The sequence below is a fragment of the Fundulus heteroclitus genome, chromosome 22 (assembly GCF_011125445.2).
Source record: "Fundulus heteroclitus isolate FHET01 chromosome 22, MU-UCD_Fhet_4.1, whole genome shotgun sequence".
Taxonomy (NCBI): Eukaryota; Metazoa; Chordata; class Actinopteri; order Cyprinodontiformes; family Fundulidae; genus Fundulus; species Fundulus heteroclitus.
In genome coordinates, this window is record NC_046382.1 from 16,344,492 (window position 1) to 16,364,948 (window position 20,457).

The 20,457-nt window shown below is 38.9% G+C and overlaps 1 protein-coding gene across 4 annotated transcripts in view; it reads right to left on the reverse strand.

The window, feature by feature from the left end:
- Positions 1 to 265: 265 nt before the first annotated feature.
- The window catches only part of tasp1 (taspase, threonine aspartase, 1), a 37,632-nt gene continuing 17,440 nt past the window's right edge, over positions 266 to 20,457 (reverse strand). The window contains exons 11-14 of one of the 4 annotated variants that reach the window (XM_012874856.3): positions 16,659 to 16,769; positions 12,514 to 12,621; positions 11,307 to 11,380; positions 266 to 1,522 (exon numbers count right to left, since the gene is read on the reverse strand). In XM_012874856.3, coding sequence (XP_012730310.2) covers positions 1,430 to 1,522; positions 11,307 to 11,380; positions 12,514 to 12,621; positions 16,659 to 16,769 — 386 coding nt within the window. In that variant the 3' untranslated portion in view covers positions 266 to 1,429. Of the gene's footprint in view, positions 1,523 to 4,375; positions 5,181 to 11,306; positions 11,381 to 12,513; positions 12,622 to 16,658; positions 16,770 to 20,457 lie in introns of those variants that run through there. The other 3 variants (XM_012874857.3, XM_036126576.1, XM_036126575.1) reach the window with 3 other exon arrangements.

Consider the following 20,457-nt stretch of genomic DNA (forward strand, 5'->3'; position numbering starts at 1 on the left):
TGGCGTCACCATTTTTCCACAAATTTTGTTTTTATTCTCGACTTCCTTGTGCTACTTTTCGTCTTGCCTTTTCACATATTTCTCAATTAAGGACATGAAAATGAAAGCAACAATTGGGAGGCACAAGACCTATTCAAGAAGGAAAAGTTGTAAAAAAAACAAAATAAAAACATAAAATATTAAGAAAATCAAAAGTTACCTGTGAAAAAAGTTTTCATTGGAAGAAGGCATCCAATTTGAATTAGATTTAAAAGAGACACAAAAGTCTAGCAACGTAGATTTTATTCATCTTCTCAGCACTGCAGTGTTGCACATATATGGTCTCCAAAGCTTATACAATTCATTAATAATGTCATTTAAATGTAGAAATTAACTGGAGTTTTGTCATGTTTGAAAATCTTACTAAAAATCAGCAAACCCCATTTATCCAAACATAGTTCAGACAGTCTTTTCAAGTACATTTCAACAGCACCATTTCATGGGCCTGATATGTACATTTGTTTTTAGCTGGGTTCTACCAGCAAGAAAATACAACTTCATTGCCAGTGGGACAAAAATAAAAGGTGATTTGTAAATGATAAGTAACAGTCATCACTCTGGGAAGGAACAGCTTCCTGCTTACAGATCAGCTCTCTAACTGTGAGGTAAGAGAAAGTGACTCGCCGTCAACATGCAGTATTTGTGTAATTCATATTTTATAAAAGAAGCAAAACATCCAAAGTCTGATATGATTATATAAAAAGAAAAAAAAACACTCCAGATCAAAAAGCCGTGTCATGCTATACTGAAAATAATGCCAGAGTATAGACAGGACACTGGAGGCTGATTAAAGTAGCCATAATAAAGTACGGTATTTGCATTATTACTGGTAAAATCTCATAGCTCTAAATTATTCTAAGCAAAACATCATGAGTAACAGGTAATCCAGAAGGTGCAATTTTACATCTTTCATCCATTGTCTTTTAAAAACAAACAAAAAAACAGCTCTTCACTTTAAAATAAAAAAGTGAAAACAATCACATCTCATCAGCTACACAATATGACATCCACCCTGTTTCCCTAGATTATAGCTTATGTACAAAAGGAAGGATGCATTTTTGAGCTGAGGGGGTGGGGGATCAAAGAAAAGTAACGTTTACTCAACATAACGTTGCATCAAGTTTGATCCACTGGAGAGCTTGGAGGGTAAACAGGCATAGAGTGCATACTGCAGGCCGGCAATGGCAAAGGGAAGTCCTATAAGTGCACTAATAGCTAACGCTCCTCGCTTCTTCCTGAACACCTGTTCAAACAATGAAAGCTTATTATCTCTGGGAAGTTGGGGGTCCTGTACGTGTGTCTGTGTGTGTGTGTGTGTGTGCGCAGTTTGTACAGGAGTATTGCTAAGGAAGCCCAGAAGTTCATGGAGGTGGTGAGGAGGAAAACTGGTTCAATCCACAACGCCCATCAGACGACACACCCCTCCCTCGATGGCCAAAGACTGGCCAGGAACGGTCCCAGGAGGCAACCTGGAGATGTGCGTCTGCAGACAAGAGACAACACAAGATTACAGAAATTCTACTTTCCTAAACACTCCAGCAGAACTTGATTCAGGTGTTGGGAGAAAAGATGCAGCTAAAAGTTGCCGGGTTGGACTTGGGCTGCCCTGCTTAACCCAGTTCTCCTATCAGCCACGGTCAAATTCAGAAATAAACCGTACGTCGCCTCAATACCATCTCTTCTGTCAGATAGTTTGCTGCAGTGGACAGAAAAAGGAAATAGAGTCTCAATCCTCTTTTCGGTTTATATTACCGTCTCCCTCGCCACATATCTGATAAAACCCGTGATTAGTCTGGAACAAGGCTGCCTACCAGCTACACCTGAACACACTAAATCTAATCTAAACTCAGCTGTAAACTCTTGAAATAGGTGAATTAGGTATACTTGTCAGCATATCGCGACAGACACAAACAAAATTAAAGGAATGAGGCCCGATCCTTGAATCTTCAGCATAAAAACCGGGTGCCATGAAACTCTACGCCACTCGCCCCAAGCTTCTCACGGTTTGCCACATAGTTACCAGTTTACTCCATTGATGTTATTTCATGAGCTATTAGCAAGCGACAGGTGTGGAGGAGATGTTTTCCCAAATTAGCTCCCCCATTCAACAAGATAATCAGGCGCTCTAATTTTATGCTACGTATGCTTGCAGTCAAAGCAAACGAGACCATAAACATTACGATCATTATCAGTGTCCTAACAAAGCTATGTAGCTAAAGCTGAAACAAGCAGCTATCATTGGGCAAATATGTAATTTCCAAGAAAGGAGAAATCATTTTGAAAGTTCATTTTCCTGTGAATCAGTGAATAGCTACATTTCAGCGACCAAACATGGCCAGAAACAAACCAAGGTATTATATGACACTTTTTGGTGATGGGCTTTAATCATGGCAGTTTTTTTGTTCTCAGGTATTTAAAATGTACAAAGAAAAAACAAAACACATAACATAATGGTCTACATCGGGCCATTATTCCCGAGTTAAACGTGTGGCTAAGTTAGCCAGTAAGCAAAGTTCCTGTTTAGGTGATAGGTGTCTCAAGGCAGCGATTTAATTTAAATAACACGTAATAATTAAAAAGGAAATTACACACAAAAGAGAAACAGAATAATAAAAATAAAACGTATATATGCAAAAAGGTACTAAGACACCATTAAAGAAATAAATTCACTAATACAAATCTACAGCAAAAAAAAAAAACTAAACAAATTGCTTTATTGTGGCCAAGAAAATGTAATCTAGCCTTTATAGGTTTTTTTTTTAGCATATATTATGTTCCAATAACTTCCCATGTGTTTTTTCCAGATTAAAACAGAATGAAAAGTTGTAAGAAAGTCACAAACTAAGCTGTGAAGGGATGAGTGATACCTTCATTTGGGGATCAGAGGTGACCGACTCAGCCACCGTTAATGGCTGTCATCCTCCTTCCCTTCTCTGGGCACAAAGGCTAAGGCTGATTCCCATCTCAGGGGGGAGGGGGGAGGGGGGAGGGGGGGGGGGGGATCAACTCATGAGTCAGGCCACTGAACTGGTCCCACATAACTCATCCAGATGCGGGAGCCGACTGGTGCTTTTTGGTGTCAGACTATTCCCCCGGGCTCCCCGAGGGCAACTGTCACTACAATGGGACAGCAGCCAGACAAGGCCCACCACACATGGCAACACTCTCAGGGGGCCATTATGCCTGCAGCGCACGTCTCTGAGTTCATCCTCTGAAAATAAGGTTAAAGAAAGGTCTGTTTAAACTGTCTGATAGGAGGTCCCTGGCTGAGTAATGATCGACTTATGGTGACAAACTAAACGTTTTCCTTTTGATGTTTGTAAGCCAGCGGGGAAGCAGCTTTCGCAGCGGTAAATCGGACAGAGACGGTCTAAACTTTACAAACGTAACACACACGGCGCCATCAAACTATCAGGATTGGTTATAATGATTTGTTTGGTATTGTTTGTTTGTATAATGATTTATAGGGGTAACTAGCATTAGTTATAACCCGAGTCTGGCTTAGACGAAACACCTCAAGACACAGAATCTGGTGAAAAGCAGAAAATACTAGAAAAAAATGGGAATATCTGGATTGGGATGTTGATTTTTGTTACATAGAAAGCAAGAATCGGAGGTTTATAGCCAAACAAGTAAGGAAAAGAGGTACTAACTGTTCCACACACATATCCACAGTGGATAAAAGGGGAGACTTTTACACTCAATAAAAGGGGATTAGCACATTTAGCTAAGAAAACCAAATAGAGCTCATCTAACGGCTCTTTTTGGTTGGATAATTAACACCACATATACTGATTTCTGGACCTTTTTTGTTGGCTAAATAATGATTGCAGGAAATGTTAAGAAAATGTTGCACATTAGGCTTTCTCCCAGGGAAGTTGGGTTTTTATTAGGTCTGACAACAGCCACAAAACCTAAATATCTTCACAGTACTGAGATAGGTAATTCACAACGGCCCTGCTCACAGTTTTTCAACGCCCTCTCTGACTCGTTTGTGAACGCACAAATACCGCTGGGATTCAGCCTGCAGGGAAGGTTAAATTAGGTGTAGAAAGGTTTGATTTTTAGCTGCTTCCATTCACTACTGCTATGTTTCATACAACCACTGGAAATTAGATTTTAACTTTATAATATTCTTTTCAGAGATGATCATCCTCTGTGGTGAATTACATAAAGGCTGCTCTCTCCCCAGAGCTGTTGCAAAAAACCGTTCCATTATGTCTCCAAGCTATTGCCTCTTTAAAAAAAAAACAAAAAAAAAAAAAACATTTCGCCTGACGTTCTTTTCCTCATTGAATCAACAGCTATGTCACCGTTCAGCTTTTGTGACTTTACGGACAGTTTTTTAGTCCTGGCTGGCAATTGTGTGTAATCGGTGATGTCTGAGATCGATGTTTTATGCACTTTGTTATCCCTTTTTTGCAACTTTTGCCTGCGTGCTAGATGCTTTTAAAAAATACTTAACATCAGACAGAAATGAACATAACAGTCATGAGCTACATATTCAAACACAATTTAAAAGGAAAAGGTGTAGAATATGCTAAAATATGTCCCTATGGGATTCCCTATTGTGTCACTTTTAACATTTCCTTCACAAATCGTAACATAACTGGTCCACTAACAAGGAATCTCTGTTTTATGAAACCTGTAAAAATTGCTATATGACATGTACGTCTAAAAAAAAAGAGCAGAAATAATGTAGAAAAGAAAGAAGGCATGCAAACCTGTTTACAACTTGTGACTCAGTGACCAAAGTAACCACATGACAGGACAACAGCTGTGTCAAAATATAGCATGGAGAGCACAGCTCACTGTTCATATGTTTAAGAAAAACAACATTCTTTGTTGATATAAATGTGTTTAAGAGCTACAGAAGCCACACATTAACACCACAGTGTACACGAAAGGATAAATGTAGCTGTATGGCCGTGCTTTTGTTTTCCTCTTGTGGTTTTTAGATTTATTTCCCCCCCTTAGAATAACTACAAAGACAATCATATGCTATTTTTTTTTTACATTTTACTCCTTGAAGGATGAACAATATAAAGTTCTGTAACATACAAAGTAAATAATATCCAGAGAGGCAGCATTGTACAAACCTTTTTGATTTTCTCTGGCTTCCAGCGGTTTGAGGAGATAATCTTTGTAGTGGTAAAGATGTAAAAGAGGAGAAAACAAAGCTGTGATGGTAGTTTTCATCTTCCATTTGTCTTTGTGCAACCATGCTAATCATAAAACAATACTCAGCCTCGACCGCTGGTTTGTAGCTCTCTAAAACATAACCTTTATGCTCTGAAGTTGATCCAGGGTAGATGCAAGGTAATATTTGAATAAAACCAATAAAACATTGGTTATAATACAGTAAAAAATGCTAAGAATTTTGATTTAGGATGGATTGTCAGACACTTATTTTTCTTTTTTTCCCTTTTTTGAGATTATAAAGATGCACCTAGAAACTAATTGCTGACTGGAATCAGCTTATCTGGTCTTCACCAGAGACCAGTTGGCCAGAAACCCCAAAATTCACTCTTTTTCCCATCAGTGACCCACCATACTGAGCACTTCTAGGCTCCACTGGCCGCACTCTCTGGCATGAAGTCTGTTACTGATTGAAGAAGACTAAAACTTAGCTATTTTCGGTATTAGTAAGTTATATAGCAGAAAGCCAAGAAGAGTCACAGAATTAATTTTTTTAAAAGGAAACTAGTTTCAACCAGAATGCTGAGACACGCCCACCGTTCGTTAGGCTGAGAGAGAGAACGAGACTTGCAGCAGATAAGAAGAAATTTTATTTATACAGCACCTTTAACAGATAAAATCACAAGGCGCTTCACAATAGACAATAAATTATAGTACAAGGCTGAAAGTAGTACTGCAAAGTTTCTTTCTTTTATCCTTTTGAGCTCTCAACCACCATCCGTTGTGAAACGCTGCCGACCTTTTCAAAAACCTGAGGCTTAATATAAACATCTACATCATTAAGGAAATACACAAGGAGACTGCTGTTGTAGTAGCCTGACACTAGCTGTTGTTATCGCTTTATGCTATCCCGGGAAAAACTAACATATGATACTAAAGACAGCTTAAAATGACAACTCTCTTAAACGTGTGGGATAACATTGCCTCTTATACTGATATAAGTTATTATTGATCACTCATGTTAAGGAAGACAGAAAAATATATGCTGAACGCTGTTCCTTTATCTTATAATGTAGTCAAAGATAAATCTGAGTTGGCTAAAAAGAGCTATTTGTCAGAGTTTTCCAAAATACGGGATCAAACAGTCCCTAATATACTCTGGTTTTACTCTGGTTTTCTGTATGTCTAACACTAAATGATCTAAAGCAAGATGATTCTAAGGACACCAGGAACCCAGTGACCTCTTCACTAAATACTCATGCTGTTGTGGATAAGCCCTTTCATGTTTTTATCGCATAATATCAGCGGAAGATGAACTCTGGCCGGGCAGAAATGGTCAGCTAACAGGAATGGAAGGAATGTTTTGAAGAACTGCGGCGCAGGCGCTGAACTGCGATGCTCGGAAAAGCCGTGCGTGAAAAGAAATGCATGTTTTAGAACTAGATTTTTTTTTTTTTTTTTTTACCTATTCTATGTTTTCAACAAGGACTGACGACAACACTGGTAGGCTTTGTTTCAAGCTGCTTCCTCTGCTTTCCGGCGCTGCAGCACGAGAGGGGTACCCTTCTCCAACTTTGAGGTTGAACATTCCCACACATCAAGGTCACGGTCATGCAGGTGGCACTTGGTGGGCCTCTGCAGCAGACCACAGCAGATGTGGCTGCAGTCTGAGCTCTTTTAAGTTCCTATCTCTTGCTATTTGAACTTCATCCGACGGGAGAGAGAGAAAACAGATGCTGTTCACCTCCTTAATGAACGCATGTAGGCACTGAGCAAAAAAAGAAAGAAAGAAAGAAAGAAAGATGGCTCTGGCCCCAGCTGGGGATCGGCGAGGAAAATCTTGTTTGCACCCAGCAAGGGAGCATGATGGACAGAAAAGCCAGCTGCTCTGGTGTGCAGATGGTTTAGCGCAGAGACGTGGCTCAGATCCCACAGTCGCTCTCTGGTAGAGAGGAGTGTGAGGTTTGGTGGAGCAGCTGTGATCGAGGCAGTGCTCTCTGATATCAAAATCACCACCGGTCCCTCAAGAGGAAGCGGACACCCACCCCCAGGAGATTCAGAGACGGCTGATGATAAATGATTTTCCTGGACCAGCAGTCACAGACCACATCATTTACCCATATAACTTTTGACTGTTTAATGTAAACAGTTTAGAAACTACACAAGCTCAAATCAGGAATTCATAATGAATTACTCCTACTTTATTATTTGAAGAACCGTGTTTGACATATTATGTTTCGGAGCAACTTCAACACTCTAGCTGTACCACTGAGCTATATTATATATATTATATTATATTATATTATATATTATATACTGGAGTGCTAATCGGCCGCTGTTTGAACGAGTCGCTTTGAAGCCACCAGCTGTCATATTGGTACTCCCTATTTTCCCCCAGTAACTAGGGAATATGTGCGCTACAGCATCGAATAACAAGGATTTTCTCATGTTCAGGAGGGGCTTAAAACTTTTAAAATGTCAAATGCCATATACTTTTATGTTATGTTCTAAAACTATCAAGTAATGAGAAAGTCATGTGCTGAAATATTTAGCATTTTATTTATTTAACAATATATAACATTTATAAATATATAAATAACAATATACAAAAACATTTACATATATGTATACATACATATATATATATATATATATATATATATATATACACGCATACTTATATATACATATATATATTTAATATGAACAACATATAATATTTCAGCACCTAATTTCCTAGTAGTTGATAGTGTTAGTACATCCACTGACTGTAGAATTACCTGTGAAACGTTTTCACACAGCCAGAAAACTGCTTGTTATTGCAACCAAATCCTATGGGATTCTGTGAGAGTAGGGAGTAGCAAGTTACCTGACTCCGTCAGATAGATTTGCTTCACATATTCATCTGGAAACCTTCCGTTGAAGTAATTTTGGGAAGGGGCGAAAATACTGGTTAGCTGATTGGCCTATGTTGGTGATAGACGGGCCAAATAAACCAATCAGATTCGTCGTCGCTCGTAACAGAGCGAAGACGAAAACACAACCACAAGCCAAGCTGCTCTTGCTGCTGCAGGTAAAGGCTCGTTAGCTCAGCAAAGAAATACTCTGTAATGCCGATAAAACTTGCTCGATAGCCACGCTAACGCTAGTTTCATCGGCTGAAGCCGCCATGTTCTTTAGACTGAACTGTCGCGCTTCTCGTTGCGTCACACCTCAACCCGCCTCAAAGCCAACGCTGATTGGACGTTCGTTTGGTGAACTGCTCCAAATAGGGGGTTTTCACTGACGTCACTGGCCAACTTCCGGTCCGCCATATTGGGTGGTTCACTTCCTTATCTCTAGTTGTCGTACACGTTATTATCGTATCGCGAATGGATAAGTACGCCAGCGGGCTAGAGCGACCAGATAAGGACGTATATCTGAGGAAATGTTCCGTGATCGACCATATGGACCCGTATGCCCTCCACGGTGCCTTGTTTAGCCGTAATCCAGATGCATTACCTGGTGTTCGGTGAAAACCCTCTGCACACTCTTGAGGAAATGAGAGCTTACAAGGGTCTAGAGGCTCACAACCAGTTCACATCTGGTTATGTACATCAAGGAAATCGCCATCATACGTGGACGGGTGAGTTTTAATAAGATGGTAAAAATGTAAACAATCCGACGCAAATGCGTCGCATGCTTCTGCGGTGGCTGACGGCCGGCGGTGCGCGAAGGCGCTTGGCTGCAGGGCCGATCGACGCCGCTCGCGGCTTTAATTATTTAAGCAGAACAATGACCAGTGCAAAATTGAGTTGTATTTACCGTATTTACACCGGTAGGCGCCGGTAGGAGCTGCAGATCATAAAGCCAGCATACAGTGGGAACACAGTAACTCGTTCAAAGGTAAGCTGCGTTCAGACGGGCTCTGGCACATGCTAACCGTTAGCGCTAACAACCACTCACGCATGTAATGTACTTTTAACTTGCTGCTATGTGTTTCAAAGGTTTAGAACACACTCTCATTGACATCGGGATACTGTGGAAAGTTATGTTCGGTCGACTTACAGCCGCGATCCAAGCGAGCCGACGACTCTTTGTTATCACTAACAGTTGTTCTCCGTGGTTGCGCCTCCAGGCAGGAAAGCGGTGGAAAATTAATCTGTTTCTATGTTTTTCCCATGGCGATCATGTGTTGCGCTGTTACAGCCCACAATACAGCAACGGTTTACCATGGTTGAAATCAAGTTAAGGTGAAATTAATCAAATTAAAACATGGCTGAGAGAGGGAGTACAGTATGCGGTAGTAATAGGCAGTAGAGGCGGCGGAGGCAGTCAACACGACAGCCGTGGAAAGTAATAAGTCATAACGCCCAAGCCCTATTATTAATATATTCTTCTTATATGTTTTAAATACTTAACAGTTAATTACCTGTGACAAAGTGAGCACCGCAGACTCTGGCGTATTCCAGCTTAACACCGTCCAAATCGGACCTGGATATCCGTGTCAGCCATAGGTGACGGCGTTGTTCAGACAGCTGTTTTTTTTCTTCACACTGATTCACTATTACGGCTGGTAGGCGATAGAAAGCGTTGATCTCCACCTCCACGGGCTGTGCAACCAACCATTAAACACGTTTTCCCCATTGTTCACTTCCAATACTGCCTAAGGCGTCATACAATGCAGGTCAATGGTGCGAAACGACTGCCACCCAATATGGCGGACGCGCTGAGTAGTCACGTGAGCGTGACGTCAGCTGAAAACCCCCTATTTTCTTTAACGGAAAGTAGCCAGACTTATCTGCGAGTGAAACCTTGAAAGCTCGCGAAATCAGGATGGTCTCACGAGGCTAAGTAGCAAGATGGCGGCCAGTGACTTCAGTTTTTCAGCAAAATCAGCACTCCAGTGTATAATATAGCTCAGTGAGCTGTACCCCAAAAGGCATATTAATCAAGCACATTTGACATTTATATAGATTAATAGAGAATAGTACAGATAGTGCTAGTGTTGGATGACTTTCAGTAAACATTAGGGTATGTCAGGACCAGGCAGTGACCAGACAATAAAGCCATGAGTAAAAGAAAAGGAAACCATTGGCCATGAAAGCCATGACACTTTGCTAAAATGGGTGTAAGAACAAAAAAAATGAAGTTTAAAGGTAATATTTTGTGGTAGCATGCATCGTTTTGAAGACACTGTTTGTGAAACGGATTGTGAAGCCTCGACTCCTCTCTCACATATTCAACGTGGCATCTCCTAAAATCAACAACTGAGATCATTCTCAGCAAATTGGCTAAACAAAATGAATGTATTGGATGTATTTTCTTACAGAAAAATTGGAATCAATTAAAATCTTGATTCAGGTTTGGTTTCCCGCAACCCAGAAAGACCAGAAATCAGCTTCAAAACTCCAGTGGGCGTATCTCTGTGCGCTATGCAGACTGTCGGATAAGGTCTCGCGTTGCAGTGAACCAAGCCCAGGTCCAAACCAACACCAAACTGCTTTCAAGATCATTGTGATCATAATAAAATAATCTTTGGAACAAACCTTTAAAGAAAACTTTTTAGAGGGAGCAAATTTGCAAGCTAACCTGTGATAGACTAACACTTTGCACTGTTAGCTGCCAACTTCCTCAGTGAGGTGCACCCAAACCAATTTATTCAGTATGTAACTCATTATATACAGTCATGGACAAAAATGTTGAAAATTGACAAAACAATAAATAAAGAATTACTGAAAATTAACCAATTAAAATAAGACGTAGCTTTTGAATTGTGGCTCAACAGATTTAATTTAAAACATAAACTAATGAAACAGGCTTGCACAAAACTGATGGTAGCTATAACTTAATATTTTGTTGTGAAAGCTTTTAAGGTTATATATATATATATATATATATATATATATATATATATATATATATATATATATATATATATATATATACACAGTATATATTCAAAATTAAGTAGAAAAAGTTTATATGGTGAAATACTCAATCATGCAACATGATCCCTCTGACATAGATCAGTAAGATATGAATAATATTATAAAATATACGATATAGGAGCACTTAGAAATTTCATTTTTAAGTAATATTAACATATTCATTACATGTTTTCATTACCTGTCGGTTTGAAAACTCACCTTAGCTTTGCTGTCTTGGGCAGACATGTAGCCAACACACATGCTCTCTGTGGTGTGACTCCATAGGAACTCCACTGTACATGAACAATAAAAACATAAAAACAGGGCTAAGTTTATTCAGATTAATTAACATAAACAGGCTGAGTGTAAAATAAACTTTGTTACTGTTTTAAGGTTAATGGTCCTAATACAAAAGGCCTGCAATAACAAAGAGGGAGAACAATAGAAGGTAAACTATGATAAGAAACCATTTTACCTTTCTAATCTGAACTGCCTATCATGGTTTTAATTCCTAAATTAACATGCATTAAGCCAGAGATTTTGGACACATCTCAACCTGAGTTTAACCTTAAAGCAGCATTGTGCAAATTTAAAGATGAAATATTATGCTTAATCCTTAACACGGGCTAACTTCAACATTTCTTATCTCAGAAGACATCGCCAGAGGGGGCAAACTTCTGCAAAAACTCTCTGGAACTAGCGCTATGCTCCTGGCTTGTTTTTTGTAAGTGTCTTATAAATTTCGTGAGCTGCAGAATGCGGTTCACTGGGCTTGTTTTTTTAAGGTGAAGTCTCTTATTTGGTCAACAAAGCAAGTAAGTAGTTCAAGAGCTATAAATAGACCCACTCCTGCTGCGTTACAGACAGCGAGCCCGTGACTCCAACCACTATCCGTCCGCATACACACATCTCTCTCCATCTCTCTCACCTCCTCCTTGTCCCCCTCCCTCTCCTAAATAAACAAGAGCTATAAATAGACTCCCCCCGCGCTGCGTTAAGCTGGGGTCACAGTGAGGCAGGTCCCTATCCGTCCGCATACACACATCTCTCTCTCCCTAGCTGCTTTGAAGGTGACAGTGGGCTGTAGCTGTGGCGTGTGGGGAGCACGTATTTACGAAAGTGCTATTTTCAAAAGGTCCTGTAGGGGGAGCACCACTCAAAGATTACTTAGTATGGCTTTAAGGTGTCAGCCTAGCAGAAAATAAACGGTTCTGTCTTAAAGATGCAGGCCCTAAAAGGTGAAACCGGAGCCTGGTGGCACAAATTTAACCCCAGACCACAAGCAAGAAAGCCCACGATATCTCCCCCCTTTTTTCCTCGTTCAACCAATCATATATTTTTTAAATATTCACAGGCACAGCTTTGCCTATGGGTATTAGAGGCATGGATTTATGCCCGGAGCCGCAAATATTCATGCCTTACCCACCCATTGCACCTTGAATATCTGGAGATGCCTGCGCCTCCACACATCTGCAGCATCTCAAGACGATAACTCCACCCAGAACTCGATCCTCACTGGCCAGAAACGGTGAGCCTGCGAGCGGGAAACGTGAAAGACAAAAAATGTATCCGTGCCGGCCGGGCATCACTTTCAATCAAAATTTACATAAACAGTAAAAAAAACTTAGAATATGCGTTCAGATGACGAAATATGTTTAGACAACAACTGTTAAGCAGGTGTTAAACATGCCTTTTGTTTCCCAATCAAGTCCAGAATTCTGCAATAAAATTTTTTATCAAAATAATGTAATATTATAATCTTAAATGTGCTTTTATTGGTTGTAAACAAAAAATAAATGCAACGTAGAGTGTGACCAAAAAATAAAATAAAATCAATTCACATGGAAAATAAGGAAGGTAATATAAACACTTTTACACAAACAAAAAAACAATCTTTAGAGTATAAAGCTTCAAATAAAACAAAATATATGTTTTTTTCTGCTTGATTAATATTTTCTTTACAGAGACCAGCTTAAAATAAAGGAATGCTCCAGTTTTTCTGTGTCCTGTTTCGACAGGAAACCTTTTAGCGTTACTAAGCAGATGCAGTTAAACACTTTTTGTGTTTGTTAGTAGTAAAAGCAGCAAATAAGGTATTCAGCAGGACAGGACAACATAGATATTAAACAAAAATCAATATATGTCTCATGTTCTGTTGTTTGGAGAGGCCTCAGTTTAAAATTTAGTAAAATCCTTTCTTCCGCGTTAAGAGTTGTTTGCTTATTTTTGGCCAAGTTGAACAACTGGAAGTGGTTATTCTCTTCTGATGCAACCGTCCTCTTTAGCAGTGAGCTAAAATCTCCTTTCTTTCATGTGAGCACAATAATAGGATAATGACAGGTAATACAACTGTTGTATTTCTGATGATAACACAACCAATTAAACAGAAAACAGTTCAAATAAACTAATAGTTAACCTTCCTTCGCATTAAAGACACCAACTATAATAAAACTGCAAACTTGAACGTTTTGTTGTATTATTCAGGGTTGGTGTGGTCCAATAAAATTCAAAAAAGCTCGGTCTGTAAAAGAAACAAACTACAAACATCTGCTGCATGACTTGCCATGTCTGAAAACAGCAACAAGAAAGAGGAAAAACATAAAAAAATCAGGACCAAATGTTTTGTCTGCATTCCACTTCTCTTTTTTTGTGTCCTTCAAACAGAGTTTGTTTCCCTGTTATGATGTCCTTGTAGCTCGAGATCCTCTGTTCGGGTACCAAAACAACATCCTGGTATGTGTTTGTCACTTCGACTTGCTAAACAGTCCACGATGTCTCGCTAATCTTTTTAGGTTTCTGTTGCGGGGCACGCGAACACCCAGAATTCACTTTTCACACATATCAGCTCTCCTTCAAATACCTCCGCTGACCCTTTAGATTGTGCCAAACCACTGCCTTTCCCATATGTGATGTCCCGATTCTTCAAAATGTTGCTTTTTCTTTACTTGTTTATGATATTTGGTTATTTATAGCAGTTTGTGGACCTTGGTTTATTTTAAAGTGCTTTATAAATAAAGGCTGTATGTTATGTATTAACCGCAGTGGTTGAATTATGTCTTAATACCTATGAAGATGTGTCTTATCTTTTACATAAATTGTTTATTAATTTACAAATTGAGGAAATAAAAAAAGAGTAATTATTTAACCTTAATTAGTGATCAGTGAGTCTAAAATATAAGCCTATTTTTGTTTTTATTCTTTAGAGTGATTACTTGTGTGAACCTTGAATAGGAAAACAGCTAAGCCAGAATAAAGGTTTCATTTACAAAGATGATTGTTTAAATTGCAGCAATTATTCACAGACTTCAAAGAACGGGGTATAAAGCACTGCCAATATTCCTTTTCCCAATATTTCCTACTGGATGTGTAGCACGTTGTGTTTCATATTCAGTAGGGAGAAAAGTAATGTTGGACTGCTATTATTTTCAGCAGAACTGTACAGATATTTAGTTTATAGATAAGTAGTTTGAAAAAGCCATTAATTCCTACAGTGAAGGAAAAAAAAGGCTAACTATTGCCCTAATCATTTGTGAAATAGGTATGACATTTTTCTTAACGTAGTCAGAAAGCTTGTTTATTTGGCTTCAAAGATTTTAACTTGCACATTTTAAATCTTCACTTAGCTTTGATTAGGTCATGCTGCCTTAAGGATTTATGCACCTTTGTATAAACCTGATGTTTATTCAAACAGAAACATGAAATAACATCAAACTGACCTCGGCTGGAAAGCGAAATACGTCACAGAGACAAACATAGATGGACCTCCAGAGGCCAGAACAAGGCTGAAACCACCACATGTGTCCGCTCGTCTTAGCATGCTCTGATCCAACACAGCGGTCATTCACTGCACGGCAAACACACTTAACGAGGACCTCTAAAACTGACCAACTCTGGGAATGCAACAAAATTACACCTTCAAATGAACACGCAACAAACCATGCACGTCCTCTTAAGTCATCTGTGGCTGTCAGCTGTGATGAGTGGAACATCAGTTAACTGTTTAACAATATAAAATATAAAACAAATTTGTCTCTTTTGATGCTTTTTTTTAATATGAGTGCTTCTGGTGGTTCACTCAGAACATCTGTTTGTTTACTTTCCACAATGCGTTTCTCAAATATGTTGTCTTGCAGAAAGTGTGTGTGGAGGGCAGCAGTCATTAAAGCAGCAAGTTTAACTCCTCCAGGCCAACAGGTGGCGCACTCACGCCCGCCAGCTCTTGTTACAACCCTCAGTTGTACTGTTTGCCACAAGCTCCCTTAACCCGGCACCAACGCTCAAAAGTTTGACAGACGTTCACCTTTGTTTTGCCTCTTTTTTAGTCCACTTCAGTCTGATAAAAATGCAACGCCGAGAAAAAGCCATTTCTCAGCGCTATCGCCAACCTACTACGATCCGGCAACGCCTGAGCTGCGTCTCACGTGGCTTTAACCTACTGTTCCTATTGGATACTGGCATCGTAACCAGAAGTAAATATTTATAGATTTTGGACCCATCAAAATGTATTAAACTATTATTTATATACTATATCAGGGATGGGCAACTTCCATGATAAAGAGGGCCACATTTTTTTCAGCACAACCATTGGAGGGCCACATGACCACGCACTTCAAATAATTGGATATGAAAGACGCTGCAAATTATTCTCAATAAGAACAAATTTTAGATGAATTTATATCTGTATGTTTACTGCACCAACATATAACTATTTTCTGCATATAAATGCATTTTAATATGTCCTTAAGCAAAAGACAAATCCATATCAATGCATTCAGGAGCATGGGTCATTTCAAATTTACAAGGAAAGAGGCATAAAACGGCACAGAACTTAACTCAAACAATAATGTGTCTATCCAGAAACTGTGTGGGCTTTCTTACAATACTGAATGCTCTATAATTGTATTTCTGTTACTTTTTGATTGGGCACATCTGTTAGCTTTTTATTCTGAAAAATCTAATGTCCCATGCTCCTGAATGCACCATAGCTTTCTGACACTCACGAATGCATCACACTGGTCTGTGAACGCGGTGCTGCACGTTTGATCTTCTGCTTAAGACAAAGCTTTGCAGTTTCAAAAATCACGTCGGCTCTCACGGTTTATGTTGTGTGTGAATGACAAGAGACCAAAAAAAAAAATTCCCCATGTCCATACTTCTTCCCATTTTGTCTGAAAAATGTGACTTTCTCGTCAAGTTTTCCCTTTATTGCACTGCTAGTGGTCAGGGCTCTTGACTTTCTTCCTCGCTGTTGCAAAGCGGCCCATGCCCGCTATTGTTTGGGTACGGCCCCCTATCGGTAAAAAGTATAATTCCATTTTTTTTTCTTTTTTTTTTTATCATTATTAAATTATTATTGATCTATTCGCGGGCCGCACTGAGTGATGACGAGGGCCGTGTGCGGCCCCCGGGCCGCCAGTTGCCCATCCCTGTACTATATATTTATTTTTCAGTAAAATTAAAACTTTCCGTGCCACTCAAGACGTTCAGTGGCTGTAATATTTTTGAAAAATGAATCGTCTTTGATGAAAAAGACTGTAGCTATGCCCTTTAAGCTACACGAGGGGGACTCACTGATGAACTTGTTTTGCATAGCCTCCAGCAGTGCTTGGTGGGCATCTTCAGACTGCATGGCAGCAGAGCATTCCCGAGCCAGCATGGTGCGAACCAGATGCTCTCCACACCCTGGCAAAACACAGAGGATCAACCAAAGACCATTAACATTTTGACTGGTCACAGCTTTAGTCTAAACAGCTTTAGACAATACATTGCAAACAGCTTAAAGCATTTGATTTTTATGGACAGAGCTCCATTGGGAGGAGAAAAATCAGAGAAAAATCAAGCTCCTACTTGGAACTTAGATCGGCTGAAATTTGGAGCTGTCCACATGGAAAAATGAATGACTTTTAAAAGAAGGTTTCAATGCCAAACAAGGCGATGATTGAGCTATTTGGCCACGGTGGCAGGACCAAATTTTAGAGGAGTCAAGGTGAAGGAAAATTCTGTTTAATTCAACAGTTTCTATAAAACACGTTTTAAACAAAGCAGATTCTGAAAAAACAAGTGAAACTCAACGTCCTGAACGCTGAGTTTCCTGAAAGTAATCAAACTCTGTGTCATAAAACAAGTTAAAAAGCAATCTGTTTTTAATCAAAAGGTTGAAAGCATGGCAACATTTTTTATTCATAAACAAGTCCTAAAATCCCCTCCCCCCTGCTTTTAATATCTTTCTAATTGAAAGTATCACAAATACATTGAAAAATTATGGACCTATGTGAAATGTTACTGAAACTACACCCAAATATACAATGTTAGGACGTACTCCCCCTTTTCTGTATTTTTTGCTTATATTTAAGTTAATTATATGTCTGTTTTTGTTTTCTTCTCTTAATTTAATTGTGTTTAAGTTTGGTGTTTAAATACATCAGCACACCTCTGTTTTGTCCATTGTGCAGTTGCACAATTGTTAATTGCCATATTTGTTTGTACATTTCTGATTGAATAAAGTTGGGGGGAAAAAAAAGCCCAAAAGACTTAAATAATATATGTAACTGCAATAAATAAATACTAAATAGACACCCTTAAAGAAATAGATTTGCATGAACTGTCAAGCAGGTCGGTGGCAGCATCATGCAGTGGGACTGTTGTGCTGCCACTACTACTGGTGAATTAGACTTCTTTTTAAATTCTATAAAGTTGTTTATTGTATAAAAACTCACAATGGTTAAAGGACCCAAAAACCCACATTTCTGGCCATAATGAATGTTGGTGCCAAAATCTCTTTATTATTAGGAACATAGATTCAGAAGTAAATGTACTCAGTACTTCAAAGTCTGAACGGTTTATTGTAATTTATTTTCAAACATATTAACCAGTTTGGTCACATTTAAAAAAAAATACAGCAACGTTAAAAATTCAATAAGTCTCACTGTATGCAAAATTTTGGGTTAGACTTTAGTCCTTGACACAACATAACATTTCCTGTCATACCTGCAAACAAAGCATGATTTTCCATGTTGCAGGTCACCTGTAGGGGGCACCGTTGAGCTAAATTGTTATGTGAGGTTTGTACTCATCTTTATACAGTATTTAGTCATTAAATTTGTCCCCTGGGTAAAAACCTGAGCTCTGCCAATTGCCTATTTGTTTCCAGTTGGTCTAATTAGGTATAGGGAGGCTCGGATTGCAACCTAAAGTCAATCTCCAGAGCATCCAAAAAGATTTTCAATGGCATCACTGTCTGGGCTCTGTGGCGCACTAGTTGTGTTTAAATACTGTCTCATCTTCCCTCAACCATTTAGAGGAGCAAAAATGAATCCTGGCAACATCCTCCTGGAATATGCCTCTGCCATCATCACGCTGATGAAAGAAGCGGGCTATTCAACAGATTCTGGCAGTCAGCTCGCCGCAGTTTAAAGACACATAATGCTGTTGAACCCAATTATTTTCACTTCTATGGCAATCCCGGATCATACTATTGAGTATCCCACAGCAGACATGAAGAGCAAATTATTTACTTATTGCTCATCTTACACCGATACATCACTTAGGAAGGGAAAAAAACTGAACTAAGCAGACCACAAGCTTTCCTGTTACTGAAGCCTTTTAAGGATTGCTAAATATTTATTTTAAAAGGTTTTAAGGGATTTTTAAAAATCACAATCCTTTAACTTTTGTTACTGACCCCATTCATTGCTGAAATATGGTGTTTTCCCACTATCCTTAAAGGTTGTAATAATGAATTGGACAGTCTTAGTTGGTTGCTTTATGCTGAATATTAAAATATTTTTTGGAGCATCCCCCCCACAACTACAAGACATATTACCCCATTTGACTTTAAATGAATGAAAACTACTGTAACAGTTTTATTTTTGGTTATTAAAAAAAGTGTATTCCTGCAATGCCAGCAAGGCCAACAGAGCGAGCAAAGAAGGGACTTTTACACCGGCAAGACCCTACAATGGATTTCCTTTGTGAACTTGAGGTAGGGCATGCTTTTGAATGGCTACCAATTCTTTCTTTGTGGGTGTACGTAGAAAAAGAATCCTGATAAGTGAGCAGAGTCAGACATGTCCGAGCAGAATACGCTTTATGCGACTCCAGAAGGAAACCAGAAGTGTCTGACGCGGTGCTTGTTCTAAATAGGCGTGGGCAAGTAGGAGGTTGTCATGGTATAACACCCTTTAATAAACTGTTATATTTACTGACGATTTAAATAAAGAACTTGTTATATATTTTCAACTAAAGTTAAAATAATGTTATATGCGAAATGCATTTACTTGGATTTTGATGCACAGGATTGAGCAAAAATGCAGAACTGAATTTAGATGTAGATTTCCAGTGCAAATGTTAGAATTTTTTAATGTTTTCCTCTTTATATAAAAACAGTGGGAGCGCAAAACCTGGGAACACAATAATAAAAAAAGAAGTTACTATATCCAGATTCACCTATCATAGCATACAAAAAACGCATACTGTGATTTATTTGTTAGTTGAAGTTGAAATCTTCTCTCATACAACTAAGCCAATTTCTCTTCTTTTCATACATATATTGAGCAACGGTCTGGTAACTTCAATGTCTGCCTAAAGATAAATTTAGGATATGCTGCATATTTCTGAAATCAAAAGTCGGACCATTCCATAAATATGTAAAAAAAAAAAAAAAAAAACACAGACTGGTTTTTGTGTTTGTCTTGAAGGCAAAACCAAAAAAAAAGAAGGTTTAGAGCCCTTGTTTAAGCCAGGTGATTAGCAGTGTGCAGCAACATGTGGGGGAGGGGCATCACCGCATTCATTTTAGCATATAGCCAGAGAAAAATCCAGTCACTTTCTCTAGTATCTTATTCAAAAGTTTTCCAATCATACTGTAGAAGGGCTATGATGGAAGGAGAGTTGTAGGACTTTGCAAAGCATTTAGGGACAGCAGGAAATATATAAAGCATGCATTGACCTCCACAATCACTCACCTTAACCACTGCTAAATTTAAGGCAAATAATACAAAATTTCAAATTGAATATTATTTACCTCTAACAACAAAAGGCACTAAGATAAAATTGAAAATGTTTTCTTGCCTGTATCAAAGTATACGATTCGAAAGCTATCAAAAAATACCTGAAAAGTAAAGCTTACGGCCACAGAGAAAAAAAAAAAAGAATCGGATTCTGGAAGTGAAAACAAAACCCATCTGACGACAGCGCGCTTGTGAAAACCCGGGTAAAAAGCTGAGGAATAACTCAGCCTCATTGTTTCTGTAAATCCAAATTAAAGCTCCCATAAAACATCAGGTAACTACAACAGAACAAAATGCAGGTTAGCAACTACGCAGACCAAGCGCCTGCAGCCATTTCCAGCTCTTTTTCGAGCAAAGGCGAG